This window comes from Epinephelus lanceolatus, chromosome 17, assembly GCF_041903045.1.
Source record: "Epinephelus lanceolatus isolate andai-2023 chromosome 17, ASM4190304v1, whole genome shotgun sequence".
NCBI lineage: Eukaryota > Metazoa > Chordata > Actinopteri > Perciformes > Serranidae > Epinephelus > Epinephelus lanceolatus.
The window spans coordinates 22,130,556-22,152,795 of NC_135750.1; the positions used below are offsets into that span (position 1 = coordinate 22,130,556).

Consider the following 22,240-nt stretch of genomic DNA (forward strand, 5'->3'; position numbering starts at 1 on the left):
TGTGTAAATGCAACGGTAAATGAGGAACAGTGGGACAGAAAGAGAGAAAGACAGATGGAGAGAGAGAGTTAATGGAGTATGTGGACTGAACTCCAGTCGACTGGATACCTTTGAAGGAAAATCATCATGTGGTGAAGAAGAGGGATATTTTCTCATTTGGGGGTAACAGTTAAATAAGTACCCATTTGTCTTCTTGCAAAGGACTGAGGTTTCCTGGAAATGAAAACGCGGCGAAGTAGCCAACATCTGCACTCGTGTGTGTCTGTAAACTCAGACACTGGTGTGTTTGTGTATGTGTCGGTGAGAGGGCTGTTACTGCATCCCCGTCTTAAGGAGCAGTTCATGTGTAGGTCATCCAAACTGGGACAAGGTGAAAGAGAATGTGTGTGGTGAGCAGTTACTGGGAGAGAAGGACGTGCAGGGACAGGAGAGGCATTGCGCACATACCTCCACAAATAAACAAATACACACACACATACCCAAAAGCCTATATATAACCTTATCTCACCTAATGTTGCCTTACAATCAAATATTTCACCATTTCCCGTACATAACCTGCCACTACATATAAAACCTACACGTGAACATCTGCAGAGCCAGACCCAGGAGAGTGAACATATTCATCATGATGTATCGATGCTGTCGACGCACAGTGTGCACTGAGGGTGCTGGACAGGCTGGGCCAGGCAGGGCACACAGCCAGCTGAATCAACAGTGACACTAAGGGTCAACACAGACATGCGGCCATGCATTGTTGTTACTAAATGCAGGATCAGCAGCAGTAGCAACAGTAGCCGGTCATGTCTGTGTAGAGGACCAGATGGAAGAGAGTGACACATCCTCACTGCCATTAAATCAGGTTTGTACAGTATATGATGTATGACAGCCACAAAAAGGGTTAAGTTTTTTATTCGTAATGATGTTGCAAACCTTCTCAAAAACACCTTACTTGTGTGTTTTATATTGCTTGATTGATTATCACTACAAAAAGACAGCTTATTAAAATTTTCCCATACAGTTTATTTAAGTTTAATCTAGTTTGCAAAATCAAAGTATCCATGAAGAACATAACTTCTGCGTCAAATTCAAAAAGTGAATGGAAAAACACTCCACTTTGACTTTTTAATACTGCCACACAGACGTTTTGGGTAAGCCACCCTTCTTCTGCCTGTATTCTGGTGATTTCACAAACAATATACACAGGTGGGGTTAATTATAGGTGACCACGACGAACACAGTGGGTGTCTGGATCGAAACATCTATGTGGCAATGTGCTGTCGTAGTCTTTACTTTTTTACTTTTTTCTAAGATGCAACATCCAGTCTGATCTTGAGCTGAGCACATTGTATCTTACTTGTATCATTGTGTATTGTTCAATATGCACAAGGATAAATGATGATCTGATGTTTGTAACAATAGCACTTACAAAACTGCTTTTATCGAAGTACAACCACATTGCCAAAAGACAGATAAACTTTGGCTCATGGGTTAAGATTAGATTTACATTTTAATTAGAGTTTTATTTACTTTGATGTGAAACCAAACCTGGTTGAGTCGATATGACACAGTGGCGTGCAAAAGTTCAGGCACCCAAAGACATCTGAGCTCTAAGACAACTGTTACCATGATGTCAGACCTGAATTAGCTTGTTAGGACTATGGCTTGCTCACAATCATCATGCTGAAAGGCCAGGCGATGCAAATTTCAAAGCTTTATAAATACTCTCACTCCTGAAACCTTGTCCCAACAATCAGCAGCCATGGGCTCCTCTAAACAGCTGCCTAGCACTCCGAAAACTAAAATAACTGATGCCCACAAAGCAGGAGAAGACTGTTAGAAGATAGCAAAGTGTTTTCAGGTAGCTGTTTCCTCAGTTCGTAATGTAATTAAGAAATGGCAGCTAACAGGAACTGTGGGGGTCAAGTTTAGGTCTGGAATACCAAGAAAACTTTCTGAGAGAGCTGCTAGTAGGCTGGCTAAATCAAAACCGCTGTTTGACTGTAAAAGACCTGCAGGAAGATTTATCAGAATCTCTAGTGGTGGTGCATTGTTCTACTGTGACCTTTATGGAAGAGTCATCAGAAGAAAACCTTTCCTGAGTCCTCACCACAAAATTCAGAGTCAGAAGTTTGCAAAGGAACATCTAAACAAGATGATGCTTTTTGGAAACAAGTCAAAAAGTTAAAATACAACTTTTTGGATGCAATGAGCAGAGGTATGTTTGGAGAAAAAAAGGGTGCAGAATTTCATAAATATAACACCTGCCCAGCTGTCAAAGACGGGGATGGATCAATCATGCGTTGGGCTTGTGTTGCAGCCAGTGGCACGGGGAACATTTCACAGGTAGAGAGATGGATTAATAGATTCAGTTAAATTCCAGCAAATTTTTGAAGCAAACATCAAAACCATCTGTAAGAAAGCTGAGGGTGAGGAGAGGATGGCTTCTACAACAGGACCATGATCCCAAACACACCTCGAAATTCACAATGGGCTACCTCAAGAGGTGCAAGCTGAAGGCCATGGCCCTCACAGTCCCTCGACCTAAACCTGGCTGAAGAATCTCACAGAGCTAGAAGCCTTTTGCAGGAAGACAGGGTGAAAATCCCCCAAACATGAACACGAACAGAAAGACTCTTAGCTGGTTATAAAAAGGGTTTAGATGTTGTGGTACTTGCCAAAGGGGGCGCTACTAAGCACTGACCATGCAGGGTGCCCAAACTTTTGCTTCAAGCCTTTTTCCTTTCCTCCTTTCTTGCTTATAATATTGAAGAAATGTGCCATCTTTAATTTTGTGCCTTTTGAAGATCAGTTCATCTTGTAATTACTTAACTAGGCACAGTAAACAAAATTTTGCCCAACTTTTGCATGCCACCGTACAAGTGTTTTGTTCACATAGTGACAAAAAGAAAAGAATTTTTGTATTTAGTTTTGTGCAGCGTCCAGGAAGCTACAGTAAGACATCAGTTGCTCCACTTAGCTCCAAGGACAGCTTGTTAATATTTGGATTTGTTGAATCTGTCAAACTGCCATCGAATCTGGTTTCTATATATGCAATGAAAAACCACAAAAGTTTGTACCAAACTCAATAAAAAGTAATGACCCTTTTTTTGTAACAATAAAACTTACTCTAACACTTAATTTAGCTTGAGGGTTTCCTTCTAACAGAGAAACCTGACCGAGGAGAGTCCTCACTGTTCACAATTATTATCAACTTATTGTGATGAAATATGTATATTTTCATGCAAGTAATTATTAATTAGCTTGAGATTTGGGGCTGCAATGACACAACAGATGCTTCGGCTCAGCTGCTCTGTATTAACCTCATTCGAACTTTAAACGGTCCCTGGAGTTGGATGATAAAACGGTGAGGAATCCTTTAAGAAGGGCAGAGAAACTCCCTGACCTTCCACTTCCTCCGTCTCCCTGCTGCTATGTCGGTCAGGCCTGGTGGTGTTGGAGTTATGGGTTTGGCCGACTGGTGTGTGCTGGCTGCGTGACCGGACAGTCTCAGCTGCCATCCTGTCACTGTTCGCTCCCAGAGAGAGCGAAGCCTCAGCCCTCATTCCAGCTCACTCTCCGTCCCCTCATCATCATCCCAGCCGCAGTTTACAGTTTGCCCACGCAGGCACAACACACACACACACACACACACACACTCAGACTGGACACAACACTAGCCAGGGGAATACCAGCACACAGCAATGAAAGATGAGAGCTGTTATTATGCTCATGTAGCATCTGAGTGCTTGCTTTCCATGCCACCCCAAGTCTGAGAACACGAATATGTTCTTTAGGCGCAGACAAAATAAATACTTCATGCTCCTTAGCAGTGGAATGAGAAGACTGGCATTTGTCGCTTCTTTTTCCAGCCCTCAACTTCTTGTTCTCATCTGTATTATTTAGCCTTGAGGTGAGTGTTCTGCTGTACTTACATCCTACGCAGCTTCTTGTAGGGAGAGAAGGCTCCGGGAGGAACAGACTTAATCCCATTCTGCTCCAGACGTCTAGAGAAAAGAGATGAAAAGAGGAGAGGAGAAAAGAGGAGATATCATCAGTTAAGCAAACAATAGATTTCTCCATGGTTACATTGTTGAGTAATCCTCCCATTACCTCTGACCCTTGGTGATTGGCCTGATTATATTAGCGGAGATCTATTCCCCAGCTGTAATAGGTCCAGGCATGTTGGAGTCATAACATCCTCAGAACCAATAAACAGTCTGAATGCTAAAGTGCTGTGGAAAAGGACTGGAGGGGAAAAGGCTCCGTCTCGGTTTGTGTGAGGGTGTTAAGGCCTTCGACTAAAAGTAATATTTCTTCTTGGTACAACATTTACAGTCTCCAGCACTTGTGTTCTCATATGAGATCCTGAAATCAATAATGATCTCACTTGTTCTTGTGAAATTTGTCTTCATCCTCTGGGTGTCTGCAAAGTGTCAGCTGAAACCTTCGCAGCGTGGTGAAATATGACTTCTTTTAGTTTACTTTTCCCTGTGAGCCTAAGAGCTGCCGAGGCACAGTCTGACAAAATCTGATCTTTATAAAACAACTGACAAAGAATGAAATAAACACAAACACAAACTTGGTCATTTAGAAAAGAACAGTTACAAACTCTAATCAGTCTCAGATGGTCCCAGGGAACCAGACATCACAAAACTCCATTAGTGTGGGCATGCATGTCTGTGTGTTTCTGTGCCGGCTGCTACTTAGGACCCAGCTCAGTCCCAGACCAATTCCCTGGTGTATCTGGCAGAGGGCTGTTTATCTGCAGGTCACTTCACAGCTTTTAAAACTGTCCTTAACAAGGCTTAGCAGGGCCCGGAGGGAGCCAGCTGTGGGCCTGTCTGTTTGTCCTACCATGCGGAGGAACTGGCTGCAGAACAGGAGGCATGGGCCTGTGCGAGGTGTGGTAGTCCAGTGGCTACGATGGAATCTAAAGATTATTATAATGCGATTTGTCACCACAGGAGAAATGAGAAATATGTCAAAATCTGCAAAACTGCTTGGCAAACAGAATGTTGTTGATAGATTTAACCATGACTCTCTTAAGTGTGTGATTTCTTGGCTCGGGATCAATTCCACATGATTTAATTATTCTTTCAGAGACATGTCAGATTTATTACACCCCTCTCAGGCCTCCTGCGTCGCTATGTTTATGTCTATTCACAGGGGGTAAATGTTTTGTTAGACTTTCACCACAGCCACTTAACAGTTTTGAGTTTCCAAATTTTTCAATCAGGGATCTTTACCCTTCAAAAGAGTGGCCTACATTTATGGAGCGATATAGGAGCGTAATTGACATTCTTAGGATAGCAGTGATTCCAGACCACAGATTCCTGCGGTGAGCATGCTCTCTCTGTCTGTTTTTGTCTGCCTGTCCCAATGTGTCCGTGGATTTACAGCGGAGTGACAGCGCTGTGGTTCCTCTGCCCTCACCATGCGGCAGAGTGCTGGGCCAAGTGGCTTTAGCGCCTTCTCTCATCAACCAGTCTGTCTGACTGGTCCAAACCAGTCTGGCACTCTACGTGCTGTTTGCATGTGTCTCAGCGCCTACATGCTGTGGCACTCCGGTGTGTGTCAGCATGTAACAAAACCCTCCAAGCCAGACAAGGGCACACAATGCTGTCTGACAACTTTTTAGCCTCCGCGCTGTCGCCACTTGCAGATCGATATGTGCAAGCGACTTAATCCCTCCAATCAACAAAGAAGCTGCTTTGTCCAATCGGCAGAGAAGAAAGAAACAATCTCTCGTAGTCGCCTTCGGGCGGACAATCAATGGTTCCCATCCAATTTGTCAGGCAGAACATTTGTATGTGTATCTGTCTGTGTGTGAGCTGGTGTTTGTGTCAGCCCAATCAATGGTCCTCATCCTTTTCATTAGGGTCTGAGCATGGTTTTCATTAAGGGGAAACACATTACGCCTTTGGGTATTCACCCAGTGCGTGCGTGAGTCAGAAATGGATGGCAGGACTGCAGCAGCGGATGAAAGGCGGCGGGGGGAGAATTTTTATGGCAGAGTTCAGTCACTGCAGACAGAGACTATGGTGCATAATAATCTGTTGTGGTAGTGTTTAGGCTAACTGGGCCTGGTCTCATAAGAGAGGAGTACAGAAACCAGCTCACATCCCCACAGCCATAAACACAACACTGGCATTCATTAGGGGAGAGCAGGGCAGGGAGGTTGCAGTTCTCCGATTTGTACATAATGAGAGCAGCATGTGTGTGTTTGTGTGTGTATGTGAGTTTCCAGTGCCTCATTAACAAGGCATTAGGCTGGCCTTGATACCCAGCAGCCCGCCTTGCTGTAATTGAAACTGATTTTATAATGAACTTCAAGCACAGATCAAACCTGCTGCACCAAATTACTGAGCGGAGTCCCCCCCTACCCCCGCCCCCATCCTTCTTTTATTCCTTCAGCGTGGATCCGCCTCCTCGAACCCGCCTGTGGTGCTCTGGCAAGCCGGGAAAGACAGAGAGAAATGCGGAGGAGGAAAAAAAAAATCAAGAGAAGAGGAGAAAAAGTGAAGGAAAGAGCGCTGTGGGAATATAACCTGAAAGGTAAGGCTCTGATGGGCAGGACAGGAGGAATGCACATGATATAAGCCAGTTCTTCACCCTGGTCTTGTAAACGATGAATCAGAACATAGTAGACTTTATTAGCGGGACGTGGTTAAGCACCAATTAGATGTGAAGGGCAGGGAGACTTTAAAAATGTCTTTACTCATCTGCTGTGCAGAGAGAATCTACCGTCTATAAAACCTGTGCATGGTAGAGCTATCTTTCCCCGCTCTCCCGTTACTGCTGCTCACTGGTTATTGGGCTCATAGATCACATCAGGCTCTACAAGAAACTCCAGTTGTGGAACATTACAGCTACAGGGCATGCCGAAGAGGTCTATAAACCACAAAACATGGCAAAAACTGAGAGGCAAGGGTGAAGCTTAATTATTTACATCTCAAAAGTCAATACACAGGATGTGTGAGGTCTTTTAATTTCTTGGGTGGTCATTCATATAGACAAGAACACACACAGAAGTGTGGACTGTGTGTCCAAAATAGGGAATTGAGCACACCACCGACTGCACTAGAAATGGGTCAGGGTTGTTGGGGAACATGGGATCTGTGACTTCCATATAACTGGGTATTTATAAACAGACCCCATGGGGAGCAGGAGACCTAGAAACTTGCTGTGTCCTCCTAACTACACACATGCTCCTTGGAAGAACATGCAACGCGACCGCTGGATTTCTCCCTTCATCCTCCCTTTTTCTCACCGTGCATAAATCACGCCGTCGCAGTACCATTTCATGCAGACTTCTGCCGAGGGCATTAAACCCCTGATAAAGTGAGTAAAAGCACTACCTTGAAAAGTCTAGCCGAGCATTCCCGGGAATTACGGTAGGCTGATAGCATGTGGGCCGTAAACAGTTAATGCTCAGACAGATGTTAGAGCACTGATAAACCGAGGGAGGGATGTTAGCAAAGCGCTCGCATGCTTCACAGCCATCTGAGCCGATAAGAGCATGCAGCTTCAGTCTTAAGTCTGCTCTACATCTGCATGTGTCTCAATGTACAACAAATGGATGGATGTCTCCCTGCCAGGTGATGCATGGTGAGAAAAGCAAGCCAGAGCAGCATATGTACATAAAACATGCATGTTTAAATCCTCTCAGCCTTGTTAAACCCCTGCATGAACATACACAGATACATATGGAAACACATCTTTAATGCATACACTCAAACAAGTGCCCTGCTGTGCCATGCTTCAAAGAACAATGCAGCTGTGGATGTTCCTGCATCTCTTTGCTGTAGGTCTGCTGCTCAGGTTTCACTGTACTGAACAATCTAAACTTCCTAAATACAACAGATCTGACGGTCATCTGCTGTATGAAATCTGACCAAAATCTGATCTACACTGAGCTGAAAGACTGTTGCATCTGATTTTGTCTGCAAATCTGGACCCCTTTTTTTTAACCTAAATCGGCCTTCGTTGACTTCTTTAACTGTTCTCTTAGAAATAAGGGTTCCTCCTGAGGGGCTGAGGTTTTACCCAGAACTGCTGCTGAAGAACCCTTTTTTGGAGAACGCATCCTTCAAGAACTCTTTGTATGACTAAGGATCCATTACGAACCCATCCATCCATTTTCTAACTGCTTATCCTCTTGAGGGTCGCGGGGGGGGGCTGGAGCCTATGCCAGCTGACATTGGGCGAGAGGCAGGGTACACCCTGGACAAGTTGCCAGACCATCGCAGGGCTGACACATAGAGACAGACAACCATTCACACTCACACCTACGGACAATTTAGAGTTATCAATTAACTTAGTCCCCAATCTGCATGTCTTTGGACTGTGGGAGGAAGCCGGAGTGCCCGGAGAGAACCCACGCTGACATGGGGAGAACATGCAAACTCCACACAGAAGGGCTCCCACACCTGGGATCGAACCGGCAACCCTCTTGCTGTGAGGCAACAGTGCTAACCACCACACCACTGTGCCGCCCCTCCATTATGAACCCTTTTAATCCAAAGAATCCTTTTGGAAGAAAGAGTTCTTCCAAGATTTTTGACAGTACAGTGCTAAAAAAAATCCTCACCCTAAAATATTAAAATGTTTACACATTACAAATGGTATTTTTAAATGGAGAATTATGTATCCACATAATCATTCATTTTGGCATAGTTGATATTTTCATTTTTTGACATGCAATACCTCATGGTCTGATGAAATTCTTTTTTTACAGGTACCCAGTTCTTGGCATTTTCTAATCTGTTCTGATCTGGGACTGAGTTAAGATTCCCAACCCTACCAGGGTTTCCCACACATTAATTTGTTTGTGGCGGCCCGCCACGATATCAACATCTGGCGCCACACATTGATTTTTTTTTTATTTTTGGAGCTGGACCATTATTAGGAGCACCATTGTAATAAATATACCGTTCTTACTCATTGCACCACAGTCTTGTGTCGCAAAGTGTACTCTGGGCACAAACGGAGCAGCAGAACAATTGTTGCACATTGAGGCCCCAATCACACAGAAAGTGTTTTAGCAGCTGGAGGTGCCTTTTTGTAACTGTTCTGAATGAGCATGAAGCTTTTTGCTCGTGGTTTTTACACTGCGAATGTTGCTTTTTCAACTCCTCCTTGAAAAAACTCTTTTTTTGCTTTCAACTCAAAGCAGAAAAATGCCCCACATCATGTCTTTTTCGTTATCTTTTTTCCCCATTGTTCAATCGGATGATTTGAGAAGCGGCAGGTCTTCTGTGATAGTAATGACAACATGTTTACAGTTGGTAAACAATGGAGGAGAATCTGCTGGTAGCACTTGCTGGATACCCAGAGCTATACGGCCTGACGATAGACAGCAGGATGTCAAACTGCCCCAGAGTCATCCTAAAATATGCCTGGAAACGGCCATCATGGAGGCAAAGTTCCTGGACCAACTGTTGGTACTCCCCCTTCCCCCAGGAGCCAAAAACAGATCTCCTGTGGGGAAACCTGAAGAACCCTATGTGGTTCTAGTTAGCACCTATATTTCTAAGAGTGTGGGGGTAAAACTGTTCACTGTGCTTACATCTCGGCCATGGTGTCGGGCAGGTTGGCTGGAATGGCGGTGAGACCTTTCCCTCTACAGTCCACGATGTTGTTACTGCAGGTACACATGGCGGGGCAAGAGCCTCCACCGATGCTGCACGGCTGAAGGCTGGAAGACTCCTGGTGACCTGAAGAGAGAAGTAGAAGAGAGAAAATAAACTGCATGAGAGAAAAATATAATGATAGGAGAGGAACATGCAGCTCCTACAGGTGTGTGAGCACAGGTGCATTTGGTTGGTTTCACTGAGTGCAGCACGACTCTCAGCAGGATTACAGGGTGAGATTGTTTGCCGGAGGATTTGTGCGCTGACATGGAGCTGCTCCCGCACTCTTGTGGAGCTCTAACTCTTCCACTGCTGTTCATGTCATCAACCCTTTGTGTTTTATAAAGTGAATTGCAAATGAACACACATTCCCAGGGATGTTTTGACATTGAGAAAAAGAAATGAAACATCCTACTCTTGACTTTATTGTAAAGCCGTACATCCTTGAGAATCAATGGGCAAGAAACTAGGTTATCTATCAAAGGAGTGCCACGGTATATTGAGAGGAGAAGAAAGGCATGAATAATAGAGTCAGAGCAGCGATTGAAGGCCTCCCAATAACATCCATTGATCTCTCCGCAAATTTTCCTCCTGAGTCTGCGTTCTCTGGGTGGAATTGATGCCATTCTGCACATTCAGCTTTACAACCCCCCACCCCCCACCTCTTCACTTCCATTTGTTCTAAAACACTTCAACTTTTCAATTTGCATACAGAGCACACAACCCATCACGCTGTCTCTAGATACCTGTTCAAATAGCTGCGGCACTGTCAACGATATGGTGAAGAGCGGGCGCTTGCACCGGCGCGTTTGGCATGTGTGGTGTGTGTATGTAAGCCTAACCCAGATAAAATGAATAAAACAGACTTTTAAATGGCCTCATTTACACAGCATTACTAATCCGAGTTTCAAACCATGAATATTTGATTACCTTCCTATCTATCGCTCAGCTTGTGTGGAAAATGTTGGCGAGCGAGAGTGAAGTGGGGATAGAGTCAGGGAGAGGAAGACAGAGTGAGTGATGGTGAGAGTCTGTGACAGAGAAAGCACAGAGCTCAAAACTCCACTCCCTAAAACAGAAAGAAAGATCGCTGCCAAACATGCCTCTCTGCGAAGGCTCTAGCTCTTGGACCATTAGCCAATAAAAAATGTTTAAGGTCAGACTTCATGTATCCGGCCAATCATAATAAATTACCTGAAGGGACGAGATGCTTTGACAGATGTGGGAATCAGGTAAACACAACAAATAGGATCAAGACCATGAATCAACACTCGCTCGGTTGCTTAACCCCACGTGATCTAAGGCCCAGTGATACGGGATGGCAGAGCTTTGACAGATCTGGGATCAGGTGTAGGGCAGAGAAGAACTCCCTTCTGATCTAACATGGCATATCTGACAGGCCTGGGATCAGGGAGAGTGCAGAGCACAGCTGGAGCGGCCTTAACAATGACAGCTCTCTGACAGGTATACTTGAGGTGAAGCTGTTTGATGTACGTACACTCGTCCCCTGTTCCTCCTAGAGCTGTTTTCCCCATTATCTCTTTCCCATCCGCCGCCCCTACCACTCCATTCCCGTCCCATTTCCCCCGTTTTATTTGCTCCCACCTTTCTATAACTCTCCCCTCCTCCAGCTGCTCTCGCTCACTCCTCTTAGCATCCTCATTTTCAGCCTCTCCACTCCCATATCTCTGCCAATGACTGTCACTACAACCCATTACCTCCTGTCCATTTGCTCGCGAGTCTTTACATTTAACCTCACTCCACCTCATTTCTCTCATCATTTCAAAAATGTTACCACTGGCTTCTTCCCATTTGTCTCCTTCTTCAAATTCCCTTTCAGCGCAACTGTCGGGTTCACCACTTCTCTCCCCTTTCTCCCTCTTTATACACTCATTTCTTCCCTGTTTCCCACTACAGGAGTTGTATTTTATTCCACCCCTCCAGCAATTCATTACTCATTGCTCCTTTCAAACACAATATTTTTGCTTCATTTATTATTCCCCGGGTGCAGTAATTTAGCGCAATAGTCATTAATTTTATGTCATATAACCTTAAATTGGCACAGGCAGCTGCTAACTTTTAGTTACCTCTCCTGTAAATGATCAAGGAGGTTCACGTGTAAATGTTTTGCTCGATAAACTCACAGCAGAGGCTGCTCACACAAACTAAAGAGAGTCAGAGGATTATGAGTAATTAGGAGGAAAATGGACTGGCAGTGATATTTGGCCCATCGTTTTTTACTGATTTTCTCAAACAGTGATTCTCACCCAGGTTTTAAGTGTTCTCACTGTAAGAAAAAATGTTTTTTTTGCTGTTCACCATCACTTTGTGGTGAGAAAAGTGAGAAAACTGCCTCAGCTTTTAGAAAGTGAAGGAAAAATGGAGGGAAAACACAAATGAGGTGCTGGTCATGCATCAGAGCCTCTCTAAGTAATTGAAAAATAGAAGTAAAAGTGTTTGCTCTGCAAATGTTATTTTTAAAATCCAATTTTCACACAGATTTAGTATTTTTTTAAACCTGCTTTTGGCTGTTTTTTTAAATCATTAAGCATAGATACAAATTCACTCCTTTAAAGAGTTGGAAATAACGAGCCCTCAATGTAGGTTTTGGATTGTTCGACTTAAATATGTTATTCAAATTGATGAGAAACAACTGCCTGGAAAAATATGATATTATTCCTCGAAGTGAAGCAGTAAATGTGTTTCGCTGCTCATTACTGACAAAAAAATTTACAATATCGTGTCGCTTTCCAGACGAATACTGGGACTGATAGTCGGTGAGTCATGATGCCGAGAGCGCTGCAGAGTTTCATCATAATTTGCAACAGCTACTAACACGCTGTACCCCATTTTCCTTCTCCTCTGCCTCTCACAACAACTCCTCTTTTCCCTCTTCCTCTCTTCCAACACAGCGCCACCCCGCCCCAAATCCCCCGCAGGTGGCCTGGCCTGGTCACAGCACAAACACGCACAAACACGCAGTGAACATCGGAAATACATATATGTGTGTGTGTATGTGTGTGCCAGCAAGCCAGCCCCTAATGAGTCCTTCACTGGGAGTTCAACTTCTGGTCACTCATCCACTCAAGAAGAAACTGTGTGTGTGTGTGTGTGTGTGTGTGTGTGTGTGTGTGTTTGTGTGAGCACACATGTTTGTGTGTATTTAGAAACACAGTAGATTTTGTTTTCATCCTGTTTATCTTGCCCAAAACTCTGTGACCATTAAGACTCATGGAGAACCAATCAATCTGCTGAAGCTTTGTCCAGTGAAAACAACACACTCTCACATGATGGATGCTAACATCAGCATGCTGCACGAGCTGCAACTTCCCATCATGCAAAACCTCAACTTTCTGAATCTGCATCCTACCAGATCCCAAAGTTTCCCTGACACCCACTGCTCCCCTTTCCTATCTGGAATCGTTACACTCCCACGCTTTGAGTCTCTTTCCCTGGGCGATGAATAGTTAATGATCTGTGCTGTCACGCCGTATGGCTGCGTAAAAATCACAACCCATGGAGAGAGGGAGAGAGAGGGGGACAAACGTAGACACAAACACCCCTCGCAGCTGGTGTTGAGAGTGAGATGGCCTTGTAGGGAGTGGAGGTTCTCATGCTGTTTTTCCATTGTCCTGATATGATAACCCCCATCACACATCGCACATGCTCTCACTCTCACACACACACAGCAGAAGAGTTAAAAGCCAAATAATCCCTGTGCCAGGAGGGGAGAGGCCACGAATAATGACAACTGAGGAGCGAGGGCTACTACAGTCAGTGGGCGCAGCCTTTGCTCCAGCTGTGTGTTTTATATATATATATGTCATGGCATTTCCTCGCCAGCTCCTGAAAGCTGGAGACACATGAAAGGGCCAGAGGAGAGCCGTGAGGTTGCCCGGGGGCAGAGGAGCTGTCAGGTGGCTGCCAGGTGAACACACTGACACAAAAACACAGCGAGAGTGGAGGGAGGAGAAAATCTACCAGGTAGGACAGGGATGTTTTGGCATGAATAATGTGATCAAAGTACCCATGAACAGACTGGCCCTTTCATCCCTTTTTGAGATGCTGTAAAACTAGCGCTCTCTTTTCACTGAACATGCAAATGACTAAATAAACAATACACAATATGAATGAATTTTCATGTGGTATCTCTCTTCAAAGGGCCCCGACACACCAAGCTGATCGACTGTTGGTCAATGTCTGGCCGTCGCCCTAGTTTTTGTGTCTTGTCCTTATTGTTCACCAGCATATGGTAATATAATTTATTCTTTCAACATTGAATTGTGTTGTTGATGTGTTAACCAGCATTACTGAATGACGATTACAGACTACAGCCTGCTGGTATGGAGAGTTATTTCCTCTCACACAGGCACAGAACATATGTGCTAGTTGGCTGTAGTCTTTGCAGTGTGTTCAGGTAGGGCTGGGCGATATAATGACTATGTACGATATGATCGATATATTTTCAAGCAAGATATTAATTTAGACAACACTGTTTGTATTGATATAGGGTCAAGTTGGGTTACATAACGTGTATCAGTGCGCGTCTCTCCTCTCTCACACTCTCCGCACAGCTCCGCCTCACACACACACTCACGCACAAGTTCTCCATTAACACTCAGAGAGACACAGAGCTGCTACTCTGTTTAATCTGTCTGTTAATTAGTCTACAGTGCGATATCGGTCTATACGTTGCACGTGCTACGCTAAATCAGTCTGTGAGAAGAATGAATTGCCATAGCAGCACACATGCAGTACAGCGCTGTGCTGCTAGTTTGTGTGAGGTGGATCATAGCACGCCGCTGTTCTTCGCTGTAGTTGTAGTCTATTGTGTGACACTGAGAAAGCACCTGGATGCAGGTGACATATCTGTTTAAAAAATGCAGCGACAACGGACATGTCATATACAACACGTACATAAAGCGGACAAAGTGCCTCGCTCCATCCCTCCCTCTGCCTCCCTGGTGATGCTATGTGCATAAATAAAACTATTTAAATCATTTTCCAGCACTAGATTCATTTGAAAGGCCAACAGATGGAAAACAACTTTTTAACTCCCCCCACAAAGATTTTTAATGTTCCAAACTACAGTGGCTTTAGGCCTCCTTGATACTTTTCTACTCATGTTATAGTTTTGTTTCTTGTGATGCAAACCTTACAGCCCTGCTATTTATTTTATATACTTTTTTTATGTACATGTTGTGCAGCTGCATATTTTCAAACAGGGAGAAAAATCCCTGTCTTTGCATTTTATTTTAATCACAGTCTGTTTTTATAAAAATGCTTGTGGCATCTCAAATGTGGCTTTGACTTGCAGCTGAAAACATGTGGCCCATTTCATAGAAAATACCGAGATAAATATTGTGTATGGCCAGTCAGCCTGTACATACCAAGATATGAATTATTGTCTGTATCACCCAGCCCTATGTTCAGGTGTAATTTTCTGGCAGAGACACAGCAGTCTGCCTTCATCGCCACTAGTTCTTTGTGTCAGTTTGGTGTGTCTGGGCCTTCAAGTTTCTAAAGAATCTTACCTGAGCAGCTGAATTCGTGTTTCTGTACCTCTGCCACATTGAGCCCTCTGAGCTCAGCGGGACCAGTACACTGGGTAAACAGCCCGATCGTAGGCCTCTGTCTGAGCCACTGGGCCAGCCACGCCAGGTGACAGTCACAGTTCAGATTGTTGGAGTGGAGACGGCTGTTAAAAGAGAGACACAATTGAATGCATTAAACAGATCCTCTCTGCCTCTCTCTGCTATCTAAAATACCACCAGCTAAGGACACAAATAGCATAAAAAGTGTCTATTCTTTCCGAGAACTCATCACATCCAGTCCCTGCGGCGAAACACACTAAATGATACGCTACATGGATGATTGTAAATGGCACATTCAAAAAAGGAGGAACACTAAAGAGGACTTTTCTAAACCCAATGCTCCAAACACGGCATTCCTGGAATGCGGTGCCTGTCCAGAATAACTCTCGCTGTGGTGCGGTGGACCTCTGGAGCACGTACGCTAACTTGCAAACCCATGCGCACACAGACACATAGTGCACACACAAACAGAAAAAGCTATTTAATATAACCCCACTGGGAGTGAAGCCCAAAAAGCCACCACAAGAGCAGTGGAGTCACGGCTCTGAGCATTTCAGCAGGCATAATTGTTTTAATTTGTACATAATTTCAGATTTAGTAATCACATACAATGCACAATACACAATGGGCTTCTGGGGCTATTTTCGTTTATTTGGGCTAGTTGTTGTTGTGTGTGTGTGTTTAGATGGAGGGGATAATGGCCCCTGGCATTGCTACAGACCCCTCTGTGGTGCTCTGTGGTTATGGCTGCCCCCCAACACTGCCTGGAATGACAGAGCCTATCTACACCCATTGAGATCGTACGGGACAGAGAGTGCTGAACACTTTCTCTGCTGTGCCTGCATGTGTGTTAAATATAGTTTTATTTCACCTACAGGGAGGTAGAGAGCATTGTGGTGGGAAAGGTGTGACTTACAAGGTTCGTAGCTTGGGCATGTGGTTGAAGCTGGAGACGGGAATGCTGCTGATGTTGTTGTTGTTCAGCGTTCTGTGGAAATAAAAGAGCGAACAAAGTCACATCTGCAGTGCAGGGGGAGAAATTTTTATATTTATACTTCAATAAGAGTTTTGTTGTGGCCGTCCTCTTCCGTTCCATCTTTTTAAATCAAACCCTCCCCTCTCTTCTCTCTCTTTGTGGCGACCCACTGGGAATATAACACCTTATTCCACGCAGATGGGAAGCCCTCGCACCTCCCACGCACACATACAGTCGTGCATGCAAATATACACACATGCATGCGCAAAGCATGATCGCGAGCACCCCAACTTGTAGTTTGAGATACACAGAATACACACACACACGCACACATACGCACACACACACTGTCGAACCCTGGGCATCAGCTGCAGCAAGACAATCAGGTCATTTCAATCAGCCTAATAACCCTCTACCATATTTCAAGCTGCTCCCCCTTTTAACACAACCTGTCCTCCTCCCCCATAAAACCTATACACACAGACCTCACCAAAACAGCCTCCCCATCCCCTCTTACACCATTATGACAAACCTATCACTACATCTGCAATCCATCCATGCCATGAAAGCAGTTAATGGCTTTTTTTTTGTCTCCCCACCCCCTAAAAAACCCCACAAACACACTTGCACAACACAATCTTTCACCACAAAAATAACAAGGCTGTCAAAGTGCCTTTGTCCCCCCGACCGGCACTGTTAGTCTACATTGTTTCAGGTGGAGAGCTCTAACGGAGGCATGTGATTATGATTTTTGACAAGGGATGATTAATTGAATGTTTAAAAAACTGCACAACATGGTCACTGCTGCGCCCAGGGAGGAATGCTCACTTTGAATGGGATTTTTGATCGAGATGGCTGGAAGTCCCTTGTCAGATGGCCCGCCCAGGGCTGGATGGGGTGTAAATGGAGGTGGAGGAGTGGGTGGGGTGTTAATGTGATGGAGGGGAGGGTTGCTGTCAACTGTGTGGAACAATGAGTTAATGGAGCTTGGTCTGTATGATATAGGCCCCCTCCTGAGGCCCACTGGGGGTATTTTGGCATAATAACCGAGGCCGTACTAATTAAAGGTCTGCGCTATGTGTATATTTTAGTTATGATTATGAGCAGAGCAAAACAATGTCTTCATTTAACTAAGTGCTTTGATGGAATGATATAAGGTGGGGCTCAATGAATAGCGTCACTTCAGATACTTACAGCACTTCCAAGCCTCTCAGTGCTCTGAAGGCTCCATCCTCGATGCAGCCGATGTGGTTTTTATCCAGCTGGCTGCAGAGCACACAGGAGAGACAGGGAGGCTTTGTTACACAGGACACATACACAATCTTTCTGTCTCCCCGTGGGGTAGTTGTAATCATCGATACAGTAAGCAGTACACTGATGGACTATGGTAAATCGATACTGGTTTAGTCATCTCAGCTCATGTAACCTCCAAAGAAGAGATGCAAAGGGGGGCTTTGCTGATTGTTTATCTGCAACCTCATAAATCTGTGCATCTGTGCACAACCGTGCGTGTGTGTAATCTGGCGAAGATGTAAATCACAGTTGCTACAAGCCATCTTTGGGGAGCTGCTTGTGTGTGTGAGGTAGTTAGTCGACTCAATCAGAGTCAATCCACTGAACACATACACACACCAATATGCACATAATGTTTTACTCATACCGAGGGCCATTAACTCAGCCACATGAAGGAATAGAAATATGTTAACATGCTGGAATCATACTGAACGGAGCCGGAGCGCACTCGTCTGCTGTTCACTGACTGCAGCTTTCACTTTACTCTGGATAATCTTGATTCACTCTTCACTGACTTATTGCTGATTTATTGGAGTTACCAACTGGCAGTACATCAAGAACTAAAAACTGATTTATTTTTTTAAGTTATTTTTTTTAAAGCAAATATTCACTTCGCTTCTCCAATGTGATATTTTATGATTTTCTTTCTATGAACTGAATATATTTGGCTTTCGGACTGTTGGACAAAACAATACATTTAAAGGGCTCCGACACACCAAGCTAACGGTTGGTCATTGTGGTGTCAGTGAAGGAAATCACTCTGATTGGCAGATCAGCTCAGCGCACAAGAGGAGAAATGTAAGAAAGAAAATTAAACAAGTGACTAAAATCAAAAGGGTGTGACATCGAAACAAAATTGTTCTATGAGGTAAAATTATTTTTTTAAGCTACTGAGCTCTTTAGTAAAACAGTTCGGAATTGTTTGTTAGTACATGGTAAATACACTTAGTTCTTTCAGCATCAGGTTGTGTTGTCAATGTGCTAACTAGCTAACTAGCTTCTTGAATCCGTTCTGTTGGTCCTCCAGTTCTCCCTTTTTCTTGAAGAATACAGACTAGCACCACCGGCTGCTATGGAAAGTTATTTCCTCTCACGCAGGCACAGAACGTATGTGTCAGTTGCCTGTTGTCTCTGCTGTGTTGAAGTGCAACTTTTTGGCTGTGATATAGGCAAGTAGGGCGACGCAATTGGTCACCATTAGTGCTTCGATGTCTGTCTGGTGTGCTTGGGCCTTAATACCTTAATACGTCTTCATGGTTTCTGCAAACTTATGATGGCCATTTTTTGCTATTTGCTGACATTCTACAAACCATCCATCAATCTCATAATGATGATAACCATTAGTTGCAGCACTAAGTACGTCAATCCCTGCTGGAAAAAGGAAAGATACTCACAGGTTTTTGATGTCTGTAGCTCCTCTGAAAGCTTTCCTGGGGATGGACTGGATGAAGTTCTCGCTCAGGTCTCTGTGGAGACAATAAGTAGGCATTAGTTACACATAACTTCCCCTCGAGGACAGCTCGGTGTGGTTTGTTTGGTTCAGCAGGGTGTGTGGTCTTTAAAAAAAAGTGTAATGCGAGCCTTTTTTGGAGGCAATATTAACACCATTTCCTATGTAAATGTTTGACTTCCAGTGTTTAAAGCGTGCTTTTCAACCAGCAGAATTCACACTCTATTCAGTGTCACTCCCTCTTTTACCACACTCATCGGTGCAGAACAGAAAGCTAAGGGCAATTTTTTTTTCCCTCTCCAATGAGTGCCAAAACCCTGAGGTGTGGTATTGCATGGAGAGCTCTACTCACAATGGAGTGGTTATTTTATAGTGGCTGTATTATTCAGTGTTCATTCATGCTATAATTTGTTCTCTGTGCTTTGACCATGCTCTGGTGTGAGGTGCCCAACTCACTGCCTGTGCACAGACCGAACAAACAGGCAGCAGGGCAGCGACCAATGAGGGGTCTTTGCTGATCCTGTGGGGTAGATTCATTAGGACGCTGCGGCACAAAGAACATTATCTTTTACTATTTGGCTGTGTGTGTGTCCAACGCTTAACGGTGGGTACAAATTAGGTATTTGAAAAGTGCATGTGTGTGGAAAGTAAGAAGAGTGAGAGAGGGGAGGGTCAGAGAGGAGAGGAGGGAAGGAGAGTGAGTGAAACACAAGTAGCCATAGTTTTAATTAGCAGTCTTTTGTCTGTCGTTTAAATGGTGAGCTAACCTCATTCAGAAAGGCTCTGCCCCTCTTTTGCGCACACACACACTACACAAGGAAACTGAAGGGCGCTGCCAGAGAGGCTCCTGTCTTGAAACACACGCACACACGGAGGGCTCCCACAGCTCGGACAGATGTAAACAGAGTACTTACGGTTGCCCATAGAAAGGTTGAAGCACAACACCACAATCTATAAAACTACACAACTGATGTGTATGAGACTCTGATGACTTGTACTTTTTAAATGTTAATATACACCACAGCACGCATTCCCATGACTCACACAACCAGTATCCACACTTATAAAACCCCATGGGGTAATGCTAAAATGAATTCCCAAGACTCATCAGTCTCACAGTGTGTCCCCATCGGGTCATCGTCAATTTTTCTCGGAATGAATATCGTGCATACGTTATTTAAATGGGACACAAAAGAGGGGAGCAAAACACACCACAGCCTTTATGTTGTGCAATCTATCTAATGAATGGGTGGTTGTGCCTTTATGGTGCAGCAGAAATTAAAACAGGGCTCTGCATGCCAAGTACACCACAATTAAAAATGGAATTTGTGTGTTTGCTGTTTTTGTTTGTTGTTGGAATATATTAAATCCAAGGCAACTGTTGAACTTTCACCGAAATAAAATGAGGCATTTTGCTTTAACACGCACAGTTTTATTCATATAATATGTATTTTTTCTCATCTTTTACATACAAACATAACAGTACACTGACTACATTAACATGCACACTAATATTCCACTATTATTCCAAATATGACAATATTCTGAATTTGATAAAGGTCATGTAAACAGCATATTTCATCTGGATATTCTGAATTACAACTTTTAAGATATTTGGGGACATGCTGGTCTTATTTGCATTTTAATAGCTTTATTTGGACATGTATACATTCAGAATATGCATCTCAACTGGGGTTTTTACCGCAGGTTGCGACACCTTACCCCTGTTTACAGCTGGCTCTGTGCATTGCCATGGATATGTTGTATGCAAACCAAATTGCTAACACTTTGAGAGGCAGTGGAATATTCATATTCATCAGCTAAGTAAACATCCATTTCTGTAACCACTTATTCTGTTAAGGGTTACGGAGGGCTGGAGCCTATCCCAGCTGACACTGGGCGAGAGGCGGGGTACCCCCTGGACAGGTCACCAGACTATCACAACCATTCGCACTCACATTCACACCTACGGGCAATTTAGAGTTACCAGTTAACCTGCATATCTTTGGATTGTGGGAGGAAGCTGGAGTACCCAGAGATAGATGGGCTCCCCCACTCAGGGGTTCGAACCAGGAACCCTCTTGCTGTGAGGTGACAATGCTAACCACAACATTACCGTGCCTCCTGCAATGTAAACTCATGTAAATAGCTTAGTATAAATATTTTCTTATAAACCAGAATAATATTTTGTGCATGTAAACAAAGTCACTGAGCAGCAGCACATTCCCCAACCCTTCCCTCCGCCCTAATATTACCAAAGAGGCAGACAAACGAGTGAAAATAATCAAAACAAAACTAAAAAGCAAAACCAAATACACAAAAACAACAAACAAAAAGAAAAACAGACAAAAGCAGCGACCAAGGCTATATATTAGGTCCTGTTTGTGCATGTGTGTGTTCAGACATGTGTAATTGACAACAAGAGTGAAAAAATTGAACTTCCCCTCGGGGATTAATAAAGTATATAAAATTAAAAAGTTATAAGTTATTATATCATAAGTTCTTAATTTATGGTGTATCTATATCCATAAAGGCTCACAGCCAGATTTTGTCCAAGTGCATTATTGTTCAATGCTTTCAATTTTTCAAGCAAAAAAGAAAAAATAACAGAAACCAAAGGTCTTGAAAAATATAACCACAGTCGTCTAGTTAGAGTTCATCTCTCTAAAGGTAAAAAATGTCATATTTGGTCCAGGAACAGCTTAAAACTTGGAGGAGATGCATTTTTCCAAAGTGGAGGTATGCATTTCTTTGCAAAATATGTTATAGTTATTAATACTGTAATTTTTTATACAGTTTAATGTTTCCTTGGACATTATTGCATGTGCACAGTGAATGGTCCTATAGAGATCCCACTGCATGTTGGCAGTCGACTATAACTTGTTGGGTCTTGCCCCATTTACAGTCTCACCGCATTAGACGAGGACTGTGTATTTAACATGACATGACACTATGTGGGAATGGCCATAAAATGAGCACCTTTATGCCTTGGATAAACTAACACATAAGCTGTCCAATTATCTTAACTGCATCACATTTCAACAGTGCAGACAACAGCTTTATCTGGCTGTTATTCTCAACTCACAAAAATGCGTCGTGCATGTACAGATGTGCAAATGAAACACACACGTCGCTGGCTCGTGCTCAAAGAGAGCATAAATATTCCATCTAATGGCACATTCTAATTTTATCATCTGAGGTTTTAGACTTTTATTTCCTCTGCAGATCTGCGTAACATCTGCTTTCACAGAGATATTCAGGCGAAGCAGTTAGCAGGCAATTTACGCAATTACAC

General features: G+C 43.7%; 1 protein-coding gene across 6 annotated transcripts in view; it reads right to left on the bottom strand.

Moving 5' to 3' along the window:
* The window catches only part of slit1a (slit homolog 1a (Drosophila)), a 103,994-nt gene that overhangs the window by 25,634 nt on the left and 56,120 nt on the right, over positions 1-22,240 (bottom strand). For all 6 annotated transcript variants that reach the window (XM_033612966.2, XM_078176294.1, XM_033612965.2 and 3 more), the window contains exons 5-10: positions 18,890-18,961; positions 17,397-17,468; positions 16,143-16,214; positions 15,167-15,330; positions 9,569-9,716; positions 3,933-4,004 (exon numbers count right to left, since the gene is read on the bottom strand). In XM_033612966.2, coding sequence (XP_033468857.1) covers positions 3,933-4,004; positions 9,569-9,716; positions 15,167-15,330; positions 16,143-16,214; positions 17,397-17,468; positions 18,890-18,961 — 600 coding nt within the window. The remainder of the gene's footprint in view (positions 1-3,932; positions 4,005-9,568; positions 9,717-15,166; positions 15,331-16,142; positions 16,215-17,396; positions 17,469-18,889; positions 18,962-22,240) is intronic.